General features: G+C 37.2%; 1 protein-coding gene across 3 annotated transcripts; it reads left to right on the forward strand.

Moving 5' to 3' along the window:
• The first annotated feature begins 115 nt into the window (after positions 1-115).
• On the forward strand, positions 116-18508 carry LOC111266713 (target of Myb1 membrane trafficking protein). 3 transcript variants are annotated; one of them, XM_022844433.1, is made up of 9 exons: positions 119-840; positions 11038-11207; positions 11437-11733; positions 11972-12121; positions 12512-12659; positions 13053-13292; positions 15490-15638; positions 16217-16300; positions 16458-18508. In XM_022844433.1, exons 2-9 carry the CDS (start codon positions 11085-11087, stop codon positions 16677-16679), a joined length of 1413 nt encoding a protein of 470 aa, XP_022700168.1. In that variant the 5' UTR covers positions 119-840; positions 11038-11084; the 3' UTR covers positions 16680-18508. The 3 variants fall into 3 exon arrangements, with proteins under 3 accessions (XP_022700172.1, XP_022700168.1, XP_022700171.1); XM_022844436.1 differs by having other exon boundaries at positions 11110-11207; XM_022844437.2 differs by lacking the exon at positions 16217-16300 and having other exon boundaries at positions 116-840.
• Positions 18509-18819: the final 311 nt, after the last annotated feature.

Raw genomic sequence — 18819 nt, forward strand, 5'->3', positions numbered from 1 at the left:
CTACGTAACGGTGGTTTCGCGCGCAGCAACAAATTCAAATGTTGGCGGCACTCTTTTTATTGAATAAGCGGTAGATTGCAACTCTTTTTCAGGCTGAAATGTACCACCTGTTGTTTGCGCTGTTACAGCGAGCTAGCAGTCAGGAGGGAAATCTTACTATCTTGTTCGTTGCTGAACGATTGCAACAACGTTCTGTTAGCTCTACCTGGTCGCTTGTCTAGCCAGTCTGCTTATAGGTTGCGCGTGGGAAATACGAAAAACGCGCTGCTGAGACTAGCTTTCAAAACGACGATATTTACGCACCCGCTGCTGATAAATGTTGATCGTTCTGTTTGTATAGTAAGACAGGAGCCGTCTTTGTTACCAAATTGTCTGCTTTCGAAATTCAGTAGCGTGTCGGTGTGTGTGGCATTCGTGTGCTTAGCAGTGGGCTAAACTGTATGAGAGTACGGCAGTAGTTTGGCGTACTCAGATCCGGCTTGTGGTTAAATGTTGGATAATAGCGGTTCACCAATAAGAACTCGGTTAGCGTAAGCGGCTTGTGTGTGGGTGAACGCAAAACAGAACAAGACGCCAGTGTAGGTCTTGTAACTCTGACAGAATTTTCAGGCAAACAAAGTATTATTAGGTGAATAGGGTACTTCTTTGTGAGTCTAGTGGACCAAGCTGCTCATCATTGGACATAGTTGCAATTCGGTCAGTTCGGCTGTCCGAGAAGGGACAGCCAGCGAACAATTGCCGAAGTGGCAGGAATCGGCGAGACGATCAGGGAGAATGCGGGGGCCTTGTTGGGCGCCTTGCAGAGGGACCCACTGACTACTCTTGTCGGCCAAAAGATCGGTGTGTACTTACTTCGTATATATAATTCGTTTCACTTAACTACCTACAGTTCGTCTGTCCTTTACCTGTTGTATTCTTTTTCTCCATGTATTAATGGGTAGGAATTGTTGGAATTCCCGGATGAATGATGTATCTTCAAATATAAGGAGCATTGCTGCTTCCTGTTTCGCTTGTCTTCAACAAGCTTGTGTTTTCCGTTTTATAACTGGGGACCATTTTTTAAGCATGCACAGTAATCGATAGCGATGATATCTAGTAGTCGACAAGACTGCGGAAAAGAATAGGACAATTTGGTTTGAAATGTTAGTCAGCTGGGTTGTCCGGGTGTGTTTGTTTTATGTTGTGCCAGTATTCCGGTTTCGGCACGTCCATTGGGTTGCGAATGTGTGCGCGGTGAAAGCCAAAGATAGTCAGATTGAGAATGTGTTTGTGTGAACGCAACAAATTTTGGAATTGTTACGCACCTGCATAAACACGAACCTTACAGACGTAGATGTCAGACATCCTCGTCGTTTAACTACTTACATATATATATATATATATATATAATATGACTACGTCTATAAAAAATGACATAAACATAGATAAAATAAAAAGTAATCTTGAACTTGCTTAGATCATACAATGACACCGTGATATATCGATGTATGCGTATCGGGTTGGCTTTCGCTATACGGCTGCTTCAGAACCGGTACGCCAGCTTATTAACATTAAAGTAATGGCAGTTGGAACTTTACATTTTTGATTACTAATTTGTCGTATACTATAACCTGAATAGTTGTTGCTGTTAACTGTCCTATATTACTGCGAATTTTATGTAACAACGTCGATGGCTATAGTAAACGATTTGTAATCAATCTTGCATGTAGTTGATTTTTACAACAAAAATGATAGTCTGTAGTGGTTTGTGATTCTGCTAAATGTCTCCAGGTGACCAGATGAAAACAGTCTGTTATTTTTTATGTAGTTACTCGTAAATGCCATCTCTACGTTATAACAGCAATAACGGGAGGATAATAATACATCATGGGAGGATAGAAAAGGATGGTGATTAATAAAACGTGCCGTATGATAGTGGAAGTCAATGCTAAACAAACGGAAGAAGAGGAAAAGTATCGTTTTTCAGAAATCACCTATGGCAGAACAACACGCGCATCACCCCGCCACTTAAAATTTTTTCAGGTGTAATGTACTATAACGTTTAAACAACTTTCTCTATTTACGTAAGTTGAATAATACATGTTGACGGGACCTAATGTATTAATCCGTATGTTCTTAATTTAGAAGCAAGGAAATATGAGGGTTCAACGTGCTCATCCTACCAAATACCGTTCAAGTTTAGAACAGGTGTGGCTCTTCCTTCTTTCAACTATGTCTTTCAAACTAATGTATTTATAAAGAAATCTTGATCCTTCGTATAATATTTACTAAGAGACGTACTTTAGTATAATAGTGCAGAATAAACTATTGGTTCAATTAATGTTTCAGTTATATCCATCCACAGCTGCTAAATCCGCATACTGCTGTCTCGTTCTCAAAAGCCTGCAATATTGTGCTGAAAAAAGTTTGTGAATTCATTGACATTGCGAAGACATTAATCCATAATTTCCGATTTCTGAATTCATGCGTAGCTTTTGGACAAACCGATGCATGCCTTTAAAGGTAATCTTTATTGCGCAATATGACTAAGTTTGAACGTATGATAAAGACTGCGTTTTCATATTTCTTAATGAGTCATTATGACTGAACATTTTCCTCATTGAATAGCAAACTTATTTATCTTGCTTGATTATCATTATAAATGACAAGAATAACGTGCATGTGCTGTTGACCCCGTGGGGAGTCTCCAACCTGCATAACATTATTAATAGCTGGTTTACCTGGAGTAGATGAATTACATGCTTCCGCACGCGAAAACAAATATATGTTATATACTAGACGAGTACCCTGCGTTAGTGGGCCAAGCTTGCAAAAGTCTAAGCAACACTAAAGTCTCACTGCAGTGCGGGCCGTTAGAGATTCATTAGAGAACGATGATAAGTTCAGAGAAGGTGCTACGGAATTGTTCGCGCAACCTAAAGCGAAATCGTACCCCATGAAAGCATCCATCCCAGATTTTGGCTGGCGTCTTTATAATCGATAGATAACTCCTTAACTGTTGTAAGCGCCATTCTAACTTGTGACTATCAATGATATCCGGCTCCATCCCACTGAAGCGTGTCGCTCAGTTGTCACCAAACAGAAATCATAGCTTTTGCGTTTGTCAATGTATTTGAGTTTCGGTTGTAAGGGAAGATGGTATTCGTAGCAAACGCGTCGATAAGTGTTAGCAATAATTTATTATGACTTTTTACAACTAGTTAATGCTTCATGTGTTGTGTTTTTGTAACAGATTGAACTTTAGTTATATGAATTGATGTCGAAGATCTGAGTAGATGAGAGCAAAGAACAGCTTTTTTCGTTAATATTTCTTAATAATAAAATCAAGGAATATTTTTCATTTGTTGTATTAGTTTCCACCATTTAAATTAGATATCCCCAATCAAAAGGCTTGTTAAGCTTTTTGCAAACTTCCCCTCTAACACCCTAATTATTTTGCTGTACACATCCCACTATGTCTTTGGATCTATCAGTAGATTATCAAAGTCATATTGATGAAGCTTGATGTCAGCTAACTGCATTGGTAACCACTTCTGCTGATATCTGGTAAATTCACGAGTTTTGTATCATTTGTTCTTTATTTATAGTTGTTTTGTGTATTACGGTTAAACTAGTTTCAAGTAAAGGTAAGTAGAAAAAGAAGAAACCGTTCTCAAATATGTCGTGAATTGAAGTAGGTTCTTGTGATGCTAGCAGGACATTGTTTCTGCGATGATCGTTGTTCGAATGCGGATTGGACTATTGGTGTTGAAAGCTGAAACCTTTTAATACGTACTTTTTAGTAAACGGGCTATCAGGGTAGCGGCCATATTCGAACGTTTGGCGTGGATGAACATCACGTATGTTTTTGATACTAACTCTGAATGATTGCAGTGCAGCGCTGAATAGCGCGCTAACAACGCAAACAAATAACGCATCTTATGTTTTTGATTTTGAGTTCGTCATTGTCTCCTGATGGTAGTTTATTTCTAGGCGTCACACGCATGTCTGTTTCATATGCCATTTATAATTACTATTATTACAATGACGATTATTATTACTGGATATGTTTACCTTTAGGCAAAAATATGCTCAGACGCTGAGGGCTATGCCACAGTAATTTAGCCCCTATGTTGCCTATTGTGCTGTTTGTTTAGTTATCATTGAAGCGCAAGTTAGCGAACGCTAGCACTTCCTGTGCAAAGTGGTATTATAGCAGTTCAAGTGCGAGTCTCGTGCATCACGATAACATTTTATACTCCTGCCATTGACTGATGAGCCGATTTATTCAAATGTAGAATGTCAATAGCTCTATACGCATTGAACAGTTTCACGCTTAACGTACACGCTATACGCGTCATTTCTTCTATTGTTATGGTCGCCACTTTAAAAAACGCGGCGCCTGCAAATAGAGATGTTTTTAACTGGATTAAACTGGGAATAATCAGAGGAATGAATGCAGGAGGGACAAAATCGTTCAAGCATATTTATGCGTGTGACAGTAAGGGGATAGGTCACTGCATTATCATCACCATTATGATGATACTGACGCAACAAATCCTGAGTTATTATCGATTTATCTAAGCATCGCAGAATTGTCTACCTAACTGGCATTCTAGGCATTTTTGAAAATCACTCTCACCCACTTCATATTATATGTTTACGTTCATTCTATTCTCGTAATGTGTTCGGCTCGAAGCCAGCCAAACCACGCAGTTGACACCATGGAAAGTCTGAAAACAACGAACAAAATTTCAGCGATTACTAACTGAGTAGCGATTTCATTATAATCATTGTGTCGACCGATAGCATAACCAGTTATTGTGTACAGAGGCATAGCATTACGTGATACTTTTACACTGACGCCTCGACCATAAGTGGTTATAGTTGATACAATTCCTATGAAAGCAACTCTTCAATTTGTTCGATTTCTACTATAATTCTGCGAACGTGAGAAATCGTTATGCAGAATGCTGCATTTCATCGTTGAGCAATTTATACGATGTGAAACTTATACATATATATAGATTAGCCTCCACATGAAAATTTTTACTCTGAAATAACTCTCTGGTTAGTTGTTCTGTATGTATGTATATATGTGTATATCTAGATGTATATATATACATAGTATTGTATGCTGAAGTATGATTCATGTTTTGCATCTAACTGAAGGTTCTAAAAATCTAAAAATTACCATTTCACCTTTTGTAGTACATACCTACGTAATTTTTGTAATATTAATATTCGCTTTTTCATAATGGCTTCATATGCGAAAACGACAATTTTGGCATTATATAAAACAAACAAAGCAACATGCTGTGTAGAACCCCTTTTTTATGCCATCGTTCTCTGACCTTATTTTTGCCACAAAATTCAAAAATCGAAATGCTAAATTTCTTGCGGCGACCCGAGCCGTATTTTAAAAATTTTCTAAATTGTAAGTGACATTAATTTATTATATAAACTTATAATCTTCTGATAGCCAAGCGTAATCGGTGTTAAATGAATAACTAAGGCGGGCGATTAATTTGACAACGATATCTATAGGTGTTCGCAATTATTCCTGGCGATAGATAATATATTCCTAAGTGCCATAACGCATTCGAGCGAAGTGTTACGTCACGATAAGGATCATATACTTTGTAATGTTACCAGATTCTCGCTATTGTTTGCAACTGTATCAGACCAAAAAATAGGCGGAAAACGATGGATGTAAGCGTCAAAGTTTATAGTGAGTTCTAATTGTAATTCCCGAAAATACGACAGAATTATCACTCATAGACGACTTAATTCTGAAAAAGACGAAATAATAAGACCAAACAGTTTAAAATCATTGACCTTCGTGCACATATCAGTAAATGTTGAATGGTGCAGCAACATTTTGATCGACTAAATACTGTCTTTAGTCGCATTCACCTTTGTACCTACTCTTCGCCTCTACGTTTACCTTACATTACGTCCACCTCAATGGATAGATAAAAGGACATGATATAAACGATTTCTTTTTAAATCATTTCCACTTAAACTCTAATCAATGTTCTCGTTCCCTAAGAAGTGTACGATGAGCATCATGAAAAGTCAACCCAGTTGTGCTCTGAATTGATGAGAACTCAAAGCTAATAGGTTTACTTTTTTTGGAGTTAATTTTTTTCCGTAAATTGACCTGATTTTTATTCAAAATTTGAAATATATTGGTGAAATACGCTATATACTGCAGTATGAATTTATGACGAGCTAATTGAAGACGAATCTAGTACAGTGCAGCGAAACAAATAACGAAGATTCCATATCGGAGTTATGTGTCTTATTTATCCACTCTTTTCTTAGATCCTCATAGCAGAGCTTTCATAAATAAAGGTAAAATTATATTTGTAGTTGTTGCGATAAAAATAGATACACCGAGCTCTTTGAGTTATATAGTTTACTGTATTATAGATACTGTTATTTTGATGAAGTCATGAGTCAGCCTGCTTAGTAAGTAAAAATACTAACAACATATAGCATATTCTACATTATTCTGCATAGATGAACGTTTACTTTTCGCCATAGTTATAATCTTAGCAATAACTTGATTTAACAAATGTTTTCCAGTCACAGATAAACTTGTCCCTTACCAAATATTCGTGTTTTGACTTTTTTGCCTCGTCCCAAAGGCTGAAGCCTGAATATAATAGTAATAAAATAATATGAGAGTAGCTTATGAACGGAACATGTTATACATATTTGTTTGCATCTGTAATTAACTCAAGCGAGTATATGTATAACGAGTAGAAGACTATTTTGGAGTTAATGGAAGTATGGGATTCCTTGAAATCACAGGCAGTTACTTAATAGTATTTGAATCAGTAAGATTCTTTCTACGTATTCAAAAAAACAGGATATTAGATTATTTTATCATTTCATGGCATATATATATATATATATATATATATATATTAAATAAGCCTGGAAATATATTTTCCCTTGTTTGAGATTTTCATTTTTATTGTCATTGTGGCTCGGTTAAAATTAAATGTTCGATCATATGAGTATGCAATCTAGATAGAATATTTACATCTAAATAAAATACCGATATAATGTTAATGCTAAAAATGATGACTCTTGGGGATGACCAGCAATTTGGTCGTCCCCGAGAGTCCTACAAACGTTATTGTGAAACTTAATATTTCTCACAACACTTAAAAAATCGGTCACGGAATCAACTAAGCAGCACAATGCCAGCTTGTTTCTCCGTATATTAAGTTTTTTTTTAATTGCTGATTTCAAAACGCATATATATATATATATTTTTTTTTTTTTTGCTAGACAATTAATTTTTGCTTTGTTCGGCATTGAATTTGCTGGATGTTTTTTTTTCATAACAAGGATACATTTCTTTTTCAACTGGGCAATTGTTACAAGGATTCGCATAATTTTGTTGTTAATAATAAATGTTGAAAATGCACATAATAAATGTTGTTTTTGTTTGTTAAGAACGCATACCGAAGCGATCCAATTTGGTCAATGTCTCTTGGTAATTCTTCACATAACCAAAGTTAATAAGTGAGCAATAAGTTCATTATATATTTCGGTAGAACGCACTTGATATTTGTCGTTCGACAAACATACTGTCTCTGATAGTAAACAGGTATTATATACCTACCAGATATAGTAACTAACCATTGCTGGTGGCTTAGCTTACCACGGATAGCTTGCTATTCCTTGAGGTTTTAGCTCTAACAAGATAACATCATCGTACTGAAAAATCCAGATTATTTTAAATAATCTTCTTACCTTGGAAAAATTTGAAGTTGATCTGCCTTATCGCTTATGAAAGGTCTTACCGTTACTCCCCCTCCGGGCTTATTTCTGGGGTTCATAGAGCTGCTTAGCGATATATATTGAAGCTTTCGAAGAAAATAAAAATTTTGACTCGATTACTTTATTTTTATCTTTACTATTATTTTAGCGATAATTCGAAGAAATATTTTGAATAGTACTATGAATTCTGGGTCATTAACATAAAGCTTTAGAAAGCTGACAATGAAAACTTGAGCTCTTAGTCTCTCACGGACATGTTTTTATTTTTATACTTATTTTAGGTCGTACAATGAGAAAAATTAATAGGTATTCCTTTGGCCTATCACTAATCGACACCTATTATCGTTTATATAATTAACGAAGTTGGTTTCAATTCAGCCAAGTTCAATACTGCTGACTCGGTATTGGTGATGTAATGCACATTACGAGCCATCATTTGAGCGTAATCGTCGTTTGTATGAGTATTGTGTGAGTAAAGTGCTATTTTTCTAGTTGAGTGCCAATATGTATGTAATATATAATATTCCAGCTGTAAAATGTTGAGCTAAGTCTGAACTTTTTACTTATCAACTGGTACACGAGACGCTATTCTGTTTATTCAGGTTCGAGTTCAAGTGTGTTTTTATTTCCGTTTGTAAAGGCTTCATCGTGTCACGTTATAATTAGAGTGATGCATATATATATATATATATATATATGTCAGCACCGCATCTGAGCGTTTAAAGGGATTATCCAACAGTTGTAGTGAATATTTGCATCGAGAATATTATCTGGTCTATTTGTGTGCCACCGAAATAAGTCATTATTGCGTAGAGTCTCATAGAGCTTATTTGGTTTACGGTTGTTGCGCACGTTGACGACCCTGTAGTTATTACAGAGCACTCCGTTGACGTCACCCTTCCTGCTTCTGTCGCCTTCCCGTCGTACCGACAAATAGGTACACTAGGGCTAATTACTCTCAACCCCTTGTTATTGATGCACTCCGCTGTAGTAGCTTTTAGCACTAGACCATTTTACAAACACTTTTTACATATTCGTAGGGTCTGCCATTTAATCGGTATTATACGATGCGGTGGAAACAATGACATCCGTCGGAGAACACGCGCTATTCACTTCATGCCAATTACGCTGACATTGTTTACGCCAATTCTTGTTTGGTTTGACAAAAGTTTACTGAATCGCATGGCACAAGAAATTATGCATGGATTATTTTCGGGCCTTGTCGAATATAAATTTGGCTTCAACCAAATCTTGTTGCAAGTCGCTGTGGCATTTATGTTAAGAAGGATTTGAAAACCAGGATGAATGTTTGCAAGGGTTTATTGATTGCGAATTGTTTAATATTTACCCAGTTCCATACAACCGTCTGAATACTGCGTGGCTTTCAGATTATAAGGCAATGTACCCATTTCGTGGAATAATTTCAAGTGTATTAATTTGTCTAAAATTTTTTTCACTACAGCATCAGATGGAATCTCTTTTACTCTAATAATGCAACGTTAGGTTGTGCCAACACTAGGTATTTATCGATATGTGAAGGAAAAACTGAAAAGCAGAAGTTCGACTCTTAATATGTAAGCCCCATACTAGTACCAATTCAAGTGTAGAATTTAGTCGCATAGACATCCCTATCCGCTTTGGGAAAATTAGAATGACCTCTCGGACGTTTTATTGATGCTTTGTTCATAAACTGCCCTTACAACAACAACAAGTTTTGCAGACCAATCGCGCTTTTAGATAAGAATACGAGAACTTTACAAGCAAATATTGAGAAGCCTGCTCGTGATATTTTAAGGACCCCGAATAGTACCTTGATTTATTAACAACAATAGCTACAATTTTTGCCGCTTATTCGAAAAGATCATTGCTTGCTTTGGTTTTATTTGCTTAATACTGTGGATGCATGGTCCACCTTCTTTAAATAGCTGTAGGTATTATCCACTAGTAGTAAACGTACCGCTTAAACTTCTCGGGTTCATACATTGCTTGTTGTCCTGCACTATGGTACTCGAGGATGGTTTTCTTGCGTCTATAATTGCGAAATATATCTGATTTAACTAAGGTGACACTGAATGCCGTGCCGATCAAGGGCATATAGATCGATATTAGATGTCCCATCGTAGTTAGGCGGTGTCCAGAAAGTGCTAGAAATTTTTTTACAATCTTATAAATTATATCTTCTATGCCCGCTTACTCTACTTTGATTGGAGCAAATTGCTGTCCTATACCATGTGTTCCAGGTAGCGCAAGCATACGTTTTGCTTTAAATGAGTTTACTTGTATATATCATGAGATAATTGATGCTTCTCATCACAGATGCTATCTGTGTTGATATATCCAACTACACTGCGCGCTACAATAGTGTCTAGTACTGCGTGTTCTGCCACTTGGTAGTAGACGTCAACCATTCTATGAAAAAGTTTGAAGCTGTAACAAGTATAGATCACCACTATGTCGTTTTAATTATCTGTTCATCAAAAGCAAAAAGAACTAAGTTATTTTACAACTGCATTAACCGCTATGCTAGTGTCTGCGTAACGTTTGATTCGCTTTACATACTGCGTCGGTCGGATGCACCAAGCACTGTTTCTCTTCATTTCCAAGAAAACGTTTATTATCAAACGTTTATCAAAAAAATTAATGATAACGATCTATTTTTCTTGTTTCTTATAATATTTCCTAATAACGGAGCCTTCCTGCAAATATAATAAAGTATTAGCATTGCTGAGTCATTGTAAATTGTCATATTGCTCATTTGTAAGGTCTTTGTTTGATACAAATTGAATTTACTAAAGGGCCAATTTAGGGGAACGCCAGAAAATGTTTGATACCGTTTTTGCCGGAGCAAAGAGCGTAGAACATTACAGCACGTACATCCGTCAACTAGACTTCAAATCGCTGCCCAGGAATCTGTCTTAGGCCTAGATATAACGAATAAAGCAGCACTGTGGCATTGATACTACATGTTGGCTCAGTGATACCATGACTTATGTAGCTTATTTTCGGTAAACAAGCCTGGGTATCAGGCGAATGGATCATCGGATGGTAGGAAGTAAAACTTGTGTCTGGCTAACCTTTGTTCCTGTTTTTTGTATATAATAGATGAAAAATTCATATGACGTTTAAACTGATCGAAAATAGCGTATAAAATCTATCTATTATTAGGGAATCTAAATTTCTTGATATATGCTACCATTTATTTAAGGGTAAAGAGCTCGTTTTGGTAAGTCAAATGTCGACGCATTATTGTGGTTACAGAACAAGCTACAGATGGATCGTTAGCGTCTGAAAATTGGGCCCTCAACATGGAAATTTGCGATATCATTGCAGACACCGATGAGGGCCCGAAGGATGCGGTGAAAGCTATTCGAAAGCGATTGATGACTAATGCAGGCAAAAATTACACAGTCGTCATGTACACACTTACGGTAAGTACCTAAATCATAGAGGCGTCTTTGTTTCGAGTATGTATGTGATCTATAATGATTTGCGGTCGAGAAATCTGTGTAAACGTCTTGTGCTTTAAAAAACTTAATTGTGTAATTTATCTCAACAAAACGATTGAATTGATTTGATTTGCATAAATTTTTCATTGCATTAGTCATACCTACATTTAACTACTCATATATTGTATGCAATTTTGGGTGCAACTCGCAGGTGTTGGAAACGTGCGTTAAAAACTGCGGCCGACGCTTTCACTTAGTGGTGAGTCAAAAAGACTTCGTTCAAGACCTGTTTAAACTGATAGGACCTAAAAATGATCCGCCTACAGCGGTTCAAGAGAAGGTTCTATCACTCATCCAGAACTGGGCGGCGGCATTCCGTAGTAATCCAGAAATGCAAGGCGTCGTTCAGGTGTATAACGACTTAAAGGCCAAGGGTGTTGAGTTTCCCGCCGCAGATCTTGAGACGATGGTGCCTATTCACACCCCGCAGAGAAGTGTACTACCGCAGGTCAGCCTACGCAACATAGAATATAGCAGCTCACTCATATTCATCATTTGTGTACCTAAACTGTTAAGTTACTCTACCCGATTTCAAATTATACAAGTAAGTTTTTCGTGAAGTCTTGGTGGCCGAAACACCTTGGATTTATTCAAGCTAAAGGCACTTGTTCTGTCTGATGGAATTATTTATTCATACACTTATCTATGTTCATTTTGCATTGATACATACACTTGAGACAAAGTAGACCGACTCCCGAGTATCATCCGTTTCATCAGTACGAATGACGGGTTCGGCAATGCACGGCGAACTTTTACCGTCGACCCCAATACCTCTAAATCGCGAGCAGACAACTAAACTCCTTCAGGAGTTTGTGGCCGTTCGGCGAAATATGCAGGTAATTATCCCATGTAATCATGCGCAGTTAGATATTTACCTAATGTCTACGAAGGTAAGCGGGAAAAAGGAACTTGAATAAAAATACACTTAGACCATTTTTTTAATTTAAATATGAATAAATTGTTCTCATTGTATATGGATCTTTACAAGCGTAATTGCTCATTGTATTTACATGAATAGCTTCGCAATTATAGATCTATTGTAACTACTTTGCGCAAAAAAAACTTAAAAAAAAAGCGACATGAGGTAGGTAGCGGAAAAGATTCTGAAAGCAGTGTTGTGGAGTTGAGAGAACGCTATTACAGACATACCAATAGTTTTTTGTTTTTATAAATTAAGCGGGATTCAGGAGGAGTTAAGGCGTTTGCGCATATATTACTCCTTCTAGGTGTTCAGCGAGATGCTCAGTGATTTGGAGCCTGGTCGAGAACATCCTCGCGACTGGGAGTTTTTACAAGAACTTCAAAAAACTTGCCACGCTATGCAAACGAGACTCGTTGATCTCGTTGACAAAGTTGCCAACGAGGAAATCACCAGTAAGTGATTTGACTCTTCCGCACCGCATTTTTATCTAGCAAGAATCGGTAGATACTTTTGAGTATAACCCATAGATTATACTATTATATATCTGTAAAACCATAAAGTTGAATTCAAATAAATATATAGTAATCAATCTGTAGTGTTAGAGATTTGTTTTTCTAGAATCTTTCTCAGATTAAGATATTTTTGTTTCATTCTTATACCGTGCTTCAAAGTAACATTTTGGCCCTAGCTTGGCTGTGTGTGATGGGTGTTTTAAAACAAGATGCCGTTCTAGCAGAACCCATCGAACCTTATTCTAACACTATTACCGCTAAATGAAACCGCTAAGAGTGTTGCATTGTAATGCATTTCACGGATTATTCGGGTCAATGTTTTGTTTTTTACAGGCGAACTTCTTCGGTTAAATGATGGAATGAATAGCCTTTTTGCTCGCTACGAGCGATTCGAGAAAAGACGCACGGCCGTCGTCACTGGTGCTAGTGGGCAACATTTGAATTCAGCACGTAGCAAAGACACGCCATCTTCACCAACAGCAGGGGCCGTTCGGGGGGGGGATGCACAGGCATCGCTAATTGACTTTGGCGGCGAAGATGTTGCTGGCGCGACGGGCGGCTTGCACAGTCTTAGTAAGTCTTAAAATTCAAGCCGGTTTTTGTCGATATATGTAATTAGTTATTGTAGACAAGTAGCTTACTAATTACAATGAAACAATATGCATTGTAAGACAATGTTACTATATTGTATACATGTACAGTAGAATACCATAATGCAGTGATCATGATTGGAGGATATTTACAAAAAAAGTCAAGCGAAGCCCGAAAACCCAGTGCCAAAACAAAACATGATTATTTGGCTATGTTCATATGTTGCCATCAACTACAACCGTTCATTTATAAAATCAGACTAGTGTGACCTGGACTCCGGCCTAAACCTTTCGTTTTTAACGATAAAATTTCCATTTACGATCGCTTTGTTATCGAATCCACCGCCGGTTTAATTTTTATGAGAAGCAAATACCATCGGCGAATTAGATCAGTTGAAGACGATGTTTTGTAAGTAAGTATTGTCTAAAGAAACGACAGGACGCATAGCTACGTTTGGTAGTAAGATATGTAGTTGAATCAACAGAGGCTTCAGTGGTATGTGAACTTCCTAATTCTGCTATCAGTTCTTCGTCAATTTCGTCCACTCGCATGTACCGGCTAATACACGCGGTAAAATAATTAACGTACTCTTACTTCAATTTCAGAATGTTTGATTTTGATTGATAATTTATTTCTTTATGTACTCGCTCAGGTACGATCGCATACAACTAGCGAGGTCCTATTTTTTTTGTTTATTTAGGGTTCTGTGTATTAGACTTTAAACGAAAGCTCGTACATCGAGTGCGAATATAGGTCGTCCACAGGTCGTTTTTCATTAAGACGATAGGCTCGTAGGCTAGCTTAGTACCTTCTTGCACTGCTATACTTGTGATTTTTTATAGAAAAAATAAAATTGACTAAACATTAAAAAAAAATATTACGAATGAGTCAAAAAACAATGTTCATCTCTTCCGGTTTTTCCTGTTCCTCGTTTATTTTTTGTATTTTTCAATTAACCATCGAAGGGCGCGCCGTTGCGATGCTGAGCAACATTTTTTGAAACGTCGTAGCCACTAATTCGATTCGACTAATTGCGGCGAATCACAAACATAGTGCCGGAACGATCCTGTAATTGTGACAATTTTATCTGGCTCAGTCTCTCCTGGAGAATGTAAAACTTTTACGAAAAAGTATATATCCAATGAATTTGTTTAATGTATGAGCCGCTGTGGTCGACAGTCGCCATTTCTTCTTTCGATGACCTAGATAGCCTTCTGATAACCTTCTGATACTGCTATAGGGATTGTTAGTTTTTTGTCTTCTCGTCCTTATTGTCGTTATTAGAAACCCGGCTGTTGTTTTCGGCATTGAAAAATTATCTTCTGTATTAGAGTTCCCTAAAAATACGATTGCTTTATCTATATAAAACTGTTGTAAAGTCCTCTGTTTTATTTTAAACCGGAAGTTTCGTGAAACATGTCATTTTCACGTCAGCAGCTAGAACTATGTTTATTTATATCTTCTCTCCGTTTTTTCTTTGATAAAACTTGTTTAAGAAAGAACAAATAAAAAAACCAGTGCTTTCTTACTTTCTCAGCAGCGTTTGTGCGGCTTCCTTGTGTGCGTTCCTCTTTCTGGGGTTTGAAAGTAAAATGCATATTGCGAAAATGATATGTATAGCAGTTGTACGTCATGTACAATATAATGACACACACCATGTTGTGGGCCAAATCAGGCCAAATATCGGATTTACGCATTATCTAAAAACATAGACATACTCTGGGCTTTAATAAGCGTTACTGGATTATATTGGACACGTAAACGCTAGCCAAATCATACATAGTTTCATTGTGAGGTTACGACGGATTTCTGTTTTTCTTCCTCTACTTAGCCAGTTTTATGAATGTGCGTATTTGTCCTCTGTCGAATTCGCTGCGGTTCTAGTGAATATCTGCACTACCGAACAGGTTACCATCTATGTTGCTGGACATGTTTGTTTAGGCCAAGAATCTTTTGTTGAGCTAAACCAATTGGTAGCATGAATATACCCTATTTTTATTTGGGAGATTTTTTGCTCAGGTATGAGTATTCCACACTGATAGATGCTAAGAGTTACCGTTCAATCACTATTAATAGAGACTCTTTAAGACGAATTAGTATATAGCCACTAGCTAACGATTCATGTTGCCGTTTTTCTGCTGTGCGTGTTGTTTGTATAACCACGATTGTTTCTAATCAGGTCTAGTTGAAGCTGGCGCAACAGACGGCTCTACAAAACCGAAGAATTGTGCTGGAGCGACGGCAACGACTTCCGCAGGCCCAGTTGGAGCAGCTGGGGATGCCGACGAATTTGAGGCTTTTGCTCAGTCACGGACCTTCTCAGCTAAGGTACGCGGTCAGTCGTATATCGTCGGTATGTCAACGACCGTTTTTGTATCGTATTTGAATAATTCTGCAGACGAATTGTCATCTGGGAACGAATCGCTGTCGACTAAGAATGAAAACGACTGAAGTGTGCAATGTACATAGATGTAGATTTTTTTTTTAAATTATTTTTACCATATATATATATATAATTTTAAAATATATTAATATATATTATATTATATAAAAAATATATATACATTTTATATATAATATAATATATATATTTTTTAACGGATTCTAGTGTACTTTGTTGAAAAACATAGATGCGCTTGACACTACAGATTTATCCCCAAAAAACTGTTCGACTTACTTATATACAACCTCCAACAATTTGTCCAGGCATACTTTGTTATCTAGAAGTCAATAGATTTTTTCGTTTTACTGGTGGTTTCGATTGTGTTTCATTTTTATAACGTTACGAACGTTATGCACGAACTCCCACTTTTTTTTATTTATGAATTTGGTTCGCATTGGTATGTACTATTGGTGCTGTTATTTCTGTGACCTTATTGCGATTTCCCAACATGTCCGCTGCTTAGTTCGCTACACCGGAAGCTATGAAAACCCTCCTTCCTGATAACGCCACGGATTTTGAGGAGATGGAACGGTGGCTGGAAGCTCAGGTATAATTCAACATTCTGGGTTCCATTTTAAGTGTACAGTTTACTTTTCTTTGTGCAAACCTTTATGATTCACCTTCTTCTTTGACGCGTTCTCTCGTTATGTATCCATTACATATATATTAATGTGTCACGACAAATTTGCATATTTTTCTAACAGGACTCTGAAGGACCTAAGACAGCAGTAGGGGATGGTGCTGGCGCCGCAAGCGGTTCAATATCGACGACTGCCCGTAGTGGAGCAGCGGCAGTGTCTTCGCCAGAGTTCGATCGTTTCCTCCAGGAGCGAGCGACTGTAGCTGAACGACTACCAACAATCCAAGCTCAGGCAGGTGCCAAGGAAAAGACGCCTAAAGACGACCCCAACCTACTTGCCCAATAGACAGGTGCCGTGCACAGAAGTACTACTTAAAACCACACTACACTAAAAAGAATGAGCCAGACAAGGTGAAAAGGGAAAGGCCATGCAGAGCAGGCTGACCCTGGGGATGCAATAGAGAGAAACATAAACAGTAGATGAGCACATAAATAAGAGCGCCTTGTGGTGTGGGGAAATCACTTCTTTTTTAAAGCGGTCAACGAATCTGGCTTACAGAACTGGTTTATTGTGTTTGAATTAGATGTGTTTTACGCTCATGAAATATCTTTATCGATCGAAGGTTTGTTTATAAGTACACATAGACTTGTCAGTAACGACGTACCAGTAACAGCAGCGCTCCATAATCTAGGGTTACCAGGTGGCACTACCCTATGTGAAAATCAAGCGCGCGCGTAACGTTGGTTCGAAGATCGCGAAAATGTCAAATATAATAGTTATAGAATTTTTGCACGGGATCGTTTTTTGTGCAACGTATTCGCACTAAGACAAATGCAGACATTTTTTATGAATGGTGGCTTCATCTATATAGTCTGTTGTAGCTTGCTTTCTAGTGGTTGCGTGTTAATTTTTTCGCAGAAAAAAAACCTCAACTTGGCTATTTACCACACCCGTTCAACAAAACATCCTAATTGTAAGACTGGCAGCTTTGCTCACTACACGAAATCGGTATGTAGTGATTCCGTTAACTTCGCCTTCGATACACTCGTGCCCGTGACACGGATGGGATAAGAGACCGATTAGTTGGTATCGAGCCGCCACATGTTGTTAGATCCGGCACCGGGCCGTAGGCACTGCTACTGATGTTACAGGCTTTACACTCAAGTGGTGGCGGCGGCAAAAAAAACATAAACATACACGAATGAATAGATGCATAAATAAGTACTCTCGATGAGGCATAGTTTTTTCACAGTTGTGAGTGTTGGACCAAACAAGGGTCTTAAACATTTTGGCATGGACAACGAAACCTTAACAGGATGACAAGGACGAAAAATTGTCGAACTAAACGTACGCGCTATTAATAAATAGATGGGCAAGCAGAAATGTAGCTAGAACTAAGACACAAAAAGGAAAAGAGATAGTCAGAGAACGAACCGCAAAAGTGACCAAGGGCGCATAATCGTACGTTTTTTTTTTAGTAATAATTTTGTATAACCAAAAACTATGCGATGACGCTCTAATGTCGGTGGTATGGAGAATACGATATTTTAAGAAAATAAGAGGTCAGTAAAAGCGGAGCATGGAAAAAAGAAAGAAGAATTAAAGAAACTAAAACAAGAATTAACAACCACATATATATATATATATAGCGAGCGAAAATCTATTTATATTCGTGGACGATAAGAGGATTTTATCGATGATGATAATGGATTTAAGTGTGTGTTTATTTTCAATATATAAACGACAGAGAGAGGCCACTTAAATTAACTTATGAGATGAAGGCGGGAAGCTTCAAAGGCAAAGGGACAGATACAACGATGAAGATGGAGATATAAATGACTTGGTGGTAAAGAAATAACAAAACACTGCTATGACTTTTGTTGGTATTATTTCTATTATAATATGGCCTTTTTTCTGATGTTTATTTTTACTAAGCAACATATGATAACGATATCGACAACTTTTAACTTGCAAATACTTATATCAACTATGAAAGAACGGCAAACAAGCGAACACAAAAAGTTGAGAGTTGTTTGACGAAGGATGAAAACAAAAAGCCCCTAGCAAAAAGCTAGAGGCAGTACGCAATTATAAAATACATATGACGCAGATTACGGCTCTTCCTAAAATTAATAACAAATAAAATTCAAGAGTGAATACACTTTTAGCAAGTGCGGAATTTGTCCTGTTTTAATAACTTAAGATTAGAAATATGAGTAGTGATTCGTTTTAGATATCTTGAATATATTGTGCGTTAGTGAAAATTCAAATTTGGGGGCAGTTCCACGGCCTTATTAGAATAAAGTTTAAAACAATTTCTCTGCTAAGGAGATAGTAAATTTTCATGAATTTCACGTAATTATATTGACTTTTAATTTTTTTTTTCTAAGTAAACTAAGGTTCAGCAAAAGTGAAAAAAGTGAGCGTTATACTGAACCCCTAAGAAAAACATCTGTTCTTATTTCACTTCACAGGATATTGAGCC

The sequence above is a fragment of the Varroa jacobsoni genome, unplaced genomic scaffold, assembly GCF_002532875.2.
Source record: "Varroa jacobsoni isolate VJ856 unplaced genomic scaffold, vjacob_1.0 scaffold_1109, whole genome shotgun sequence".
Classification (NCBI taxonomy): Eukaryota; Metazoa; Arthropoda; class Arachnida; order Mesostigmata; family Varroidae; genus Varroa; species Varroa jacobsoni.

What these genes read in the sequence shown, in the direction of transcription:
- LOC111266713 (XM_022844433.1), top strand. Translation starts at nt 11,085, where the DNA reads ATGGAAATTTGCGATATCATTGCAGACACCGATGAGGGCCCGAAGGAT. An exon ending in AGAGAAGTGTACTACCGCAG is followed by an intron (nt 11,734 to 11,971) that starts GTCAGCCTACGC and finishes GAGACAAAGTAG; the next exon opens with ACCGACTCCCGAGTATCATC. An exon ending in AACGGTGGCTGGAAGCTCAG is followed by an intron (nt 16,301 to 16,457) that starts GTATAATTCAAC and finishes TTTTTCTAACAG; the next exon opens with GACTCTGAAGGACCTAAGAC.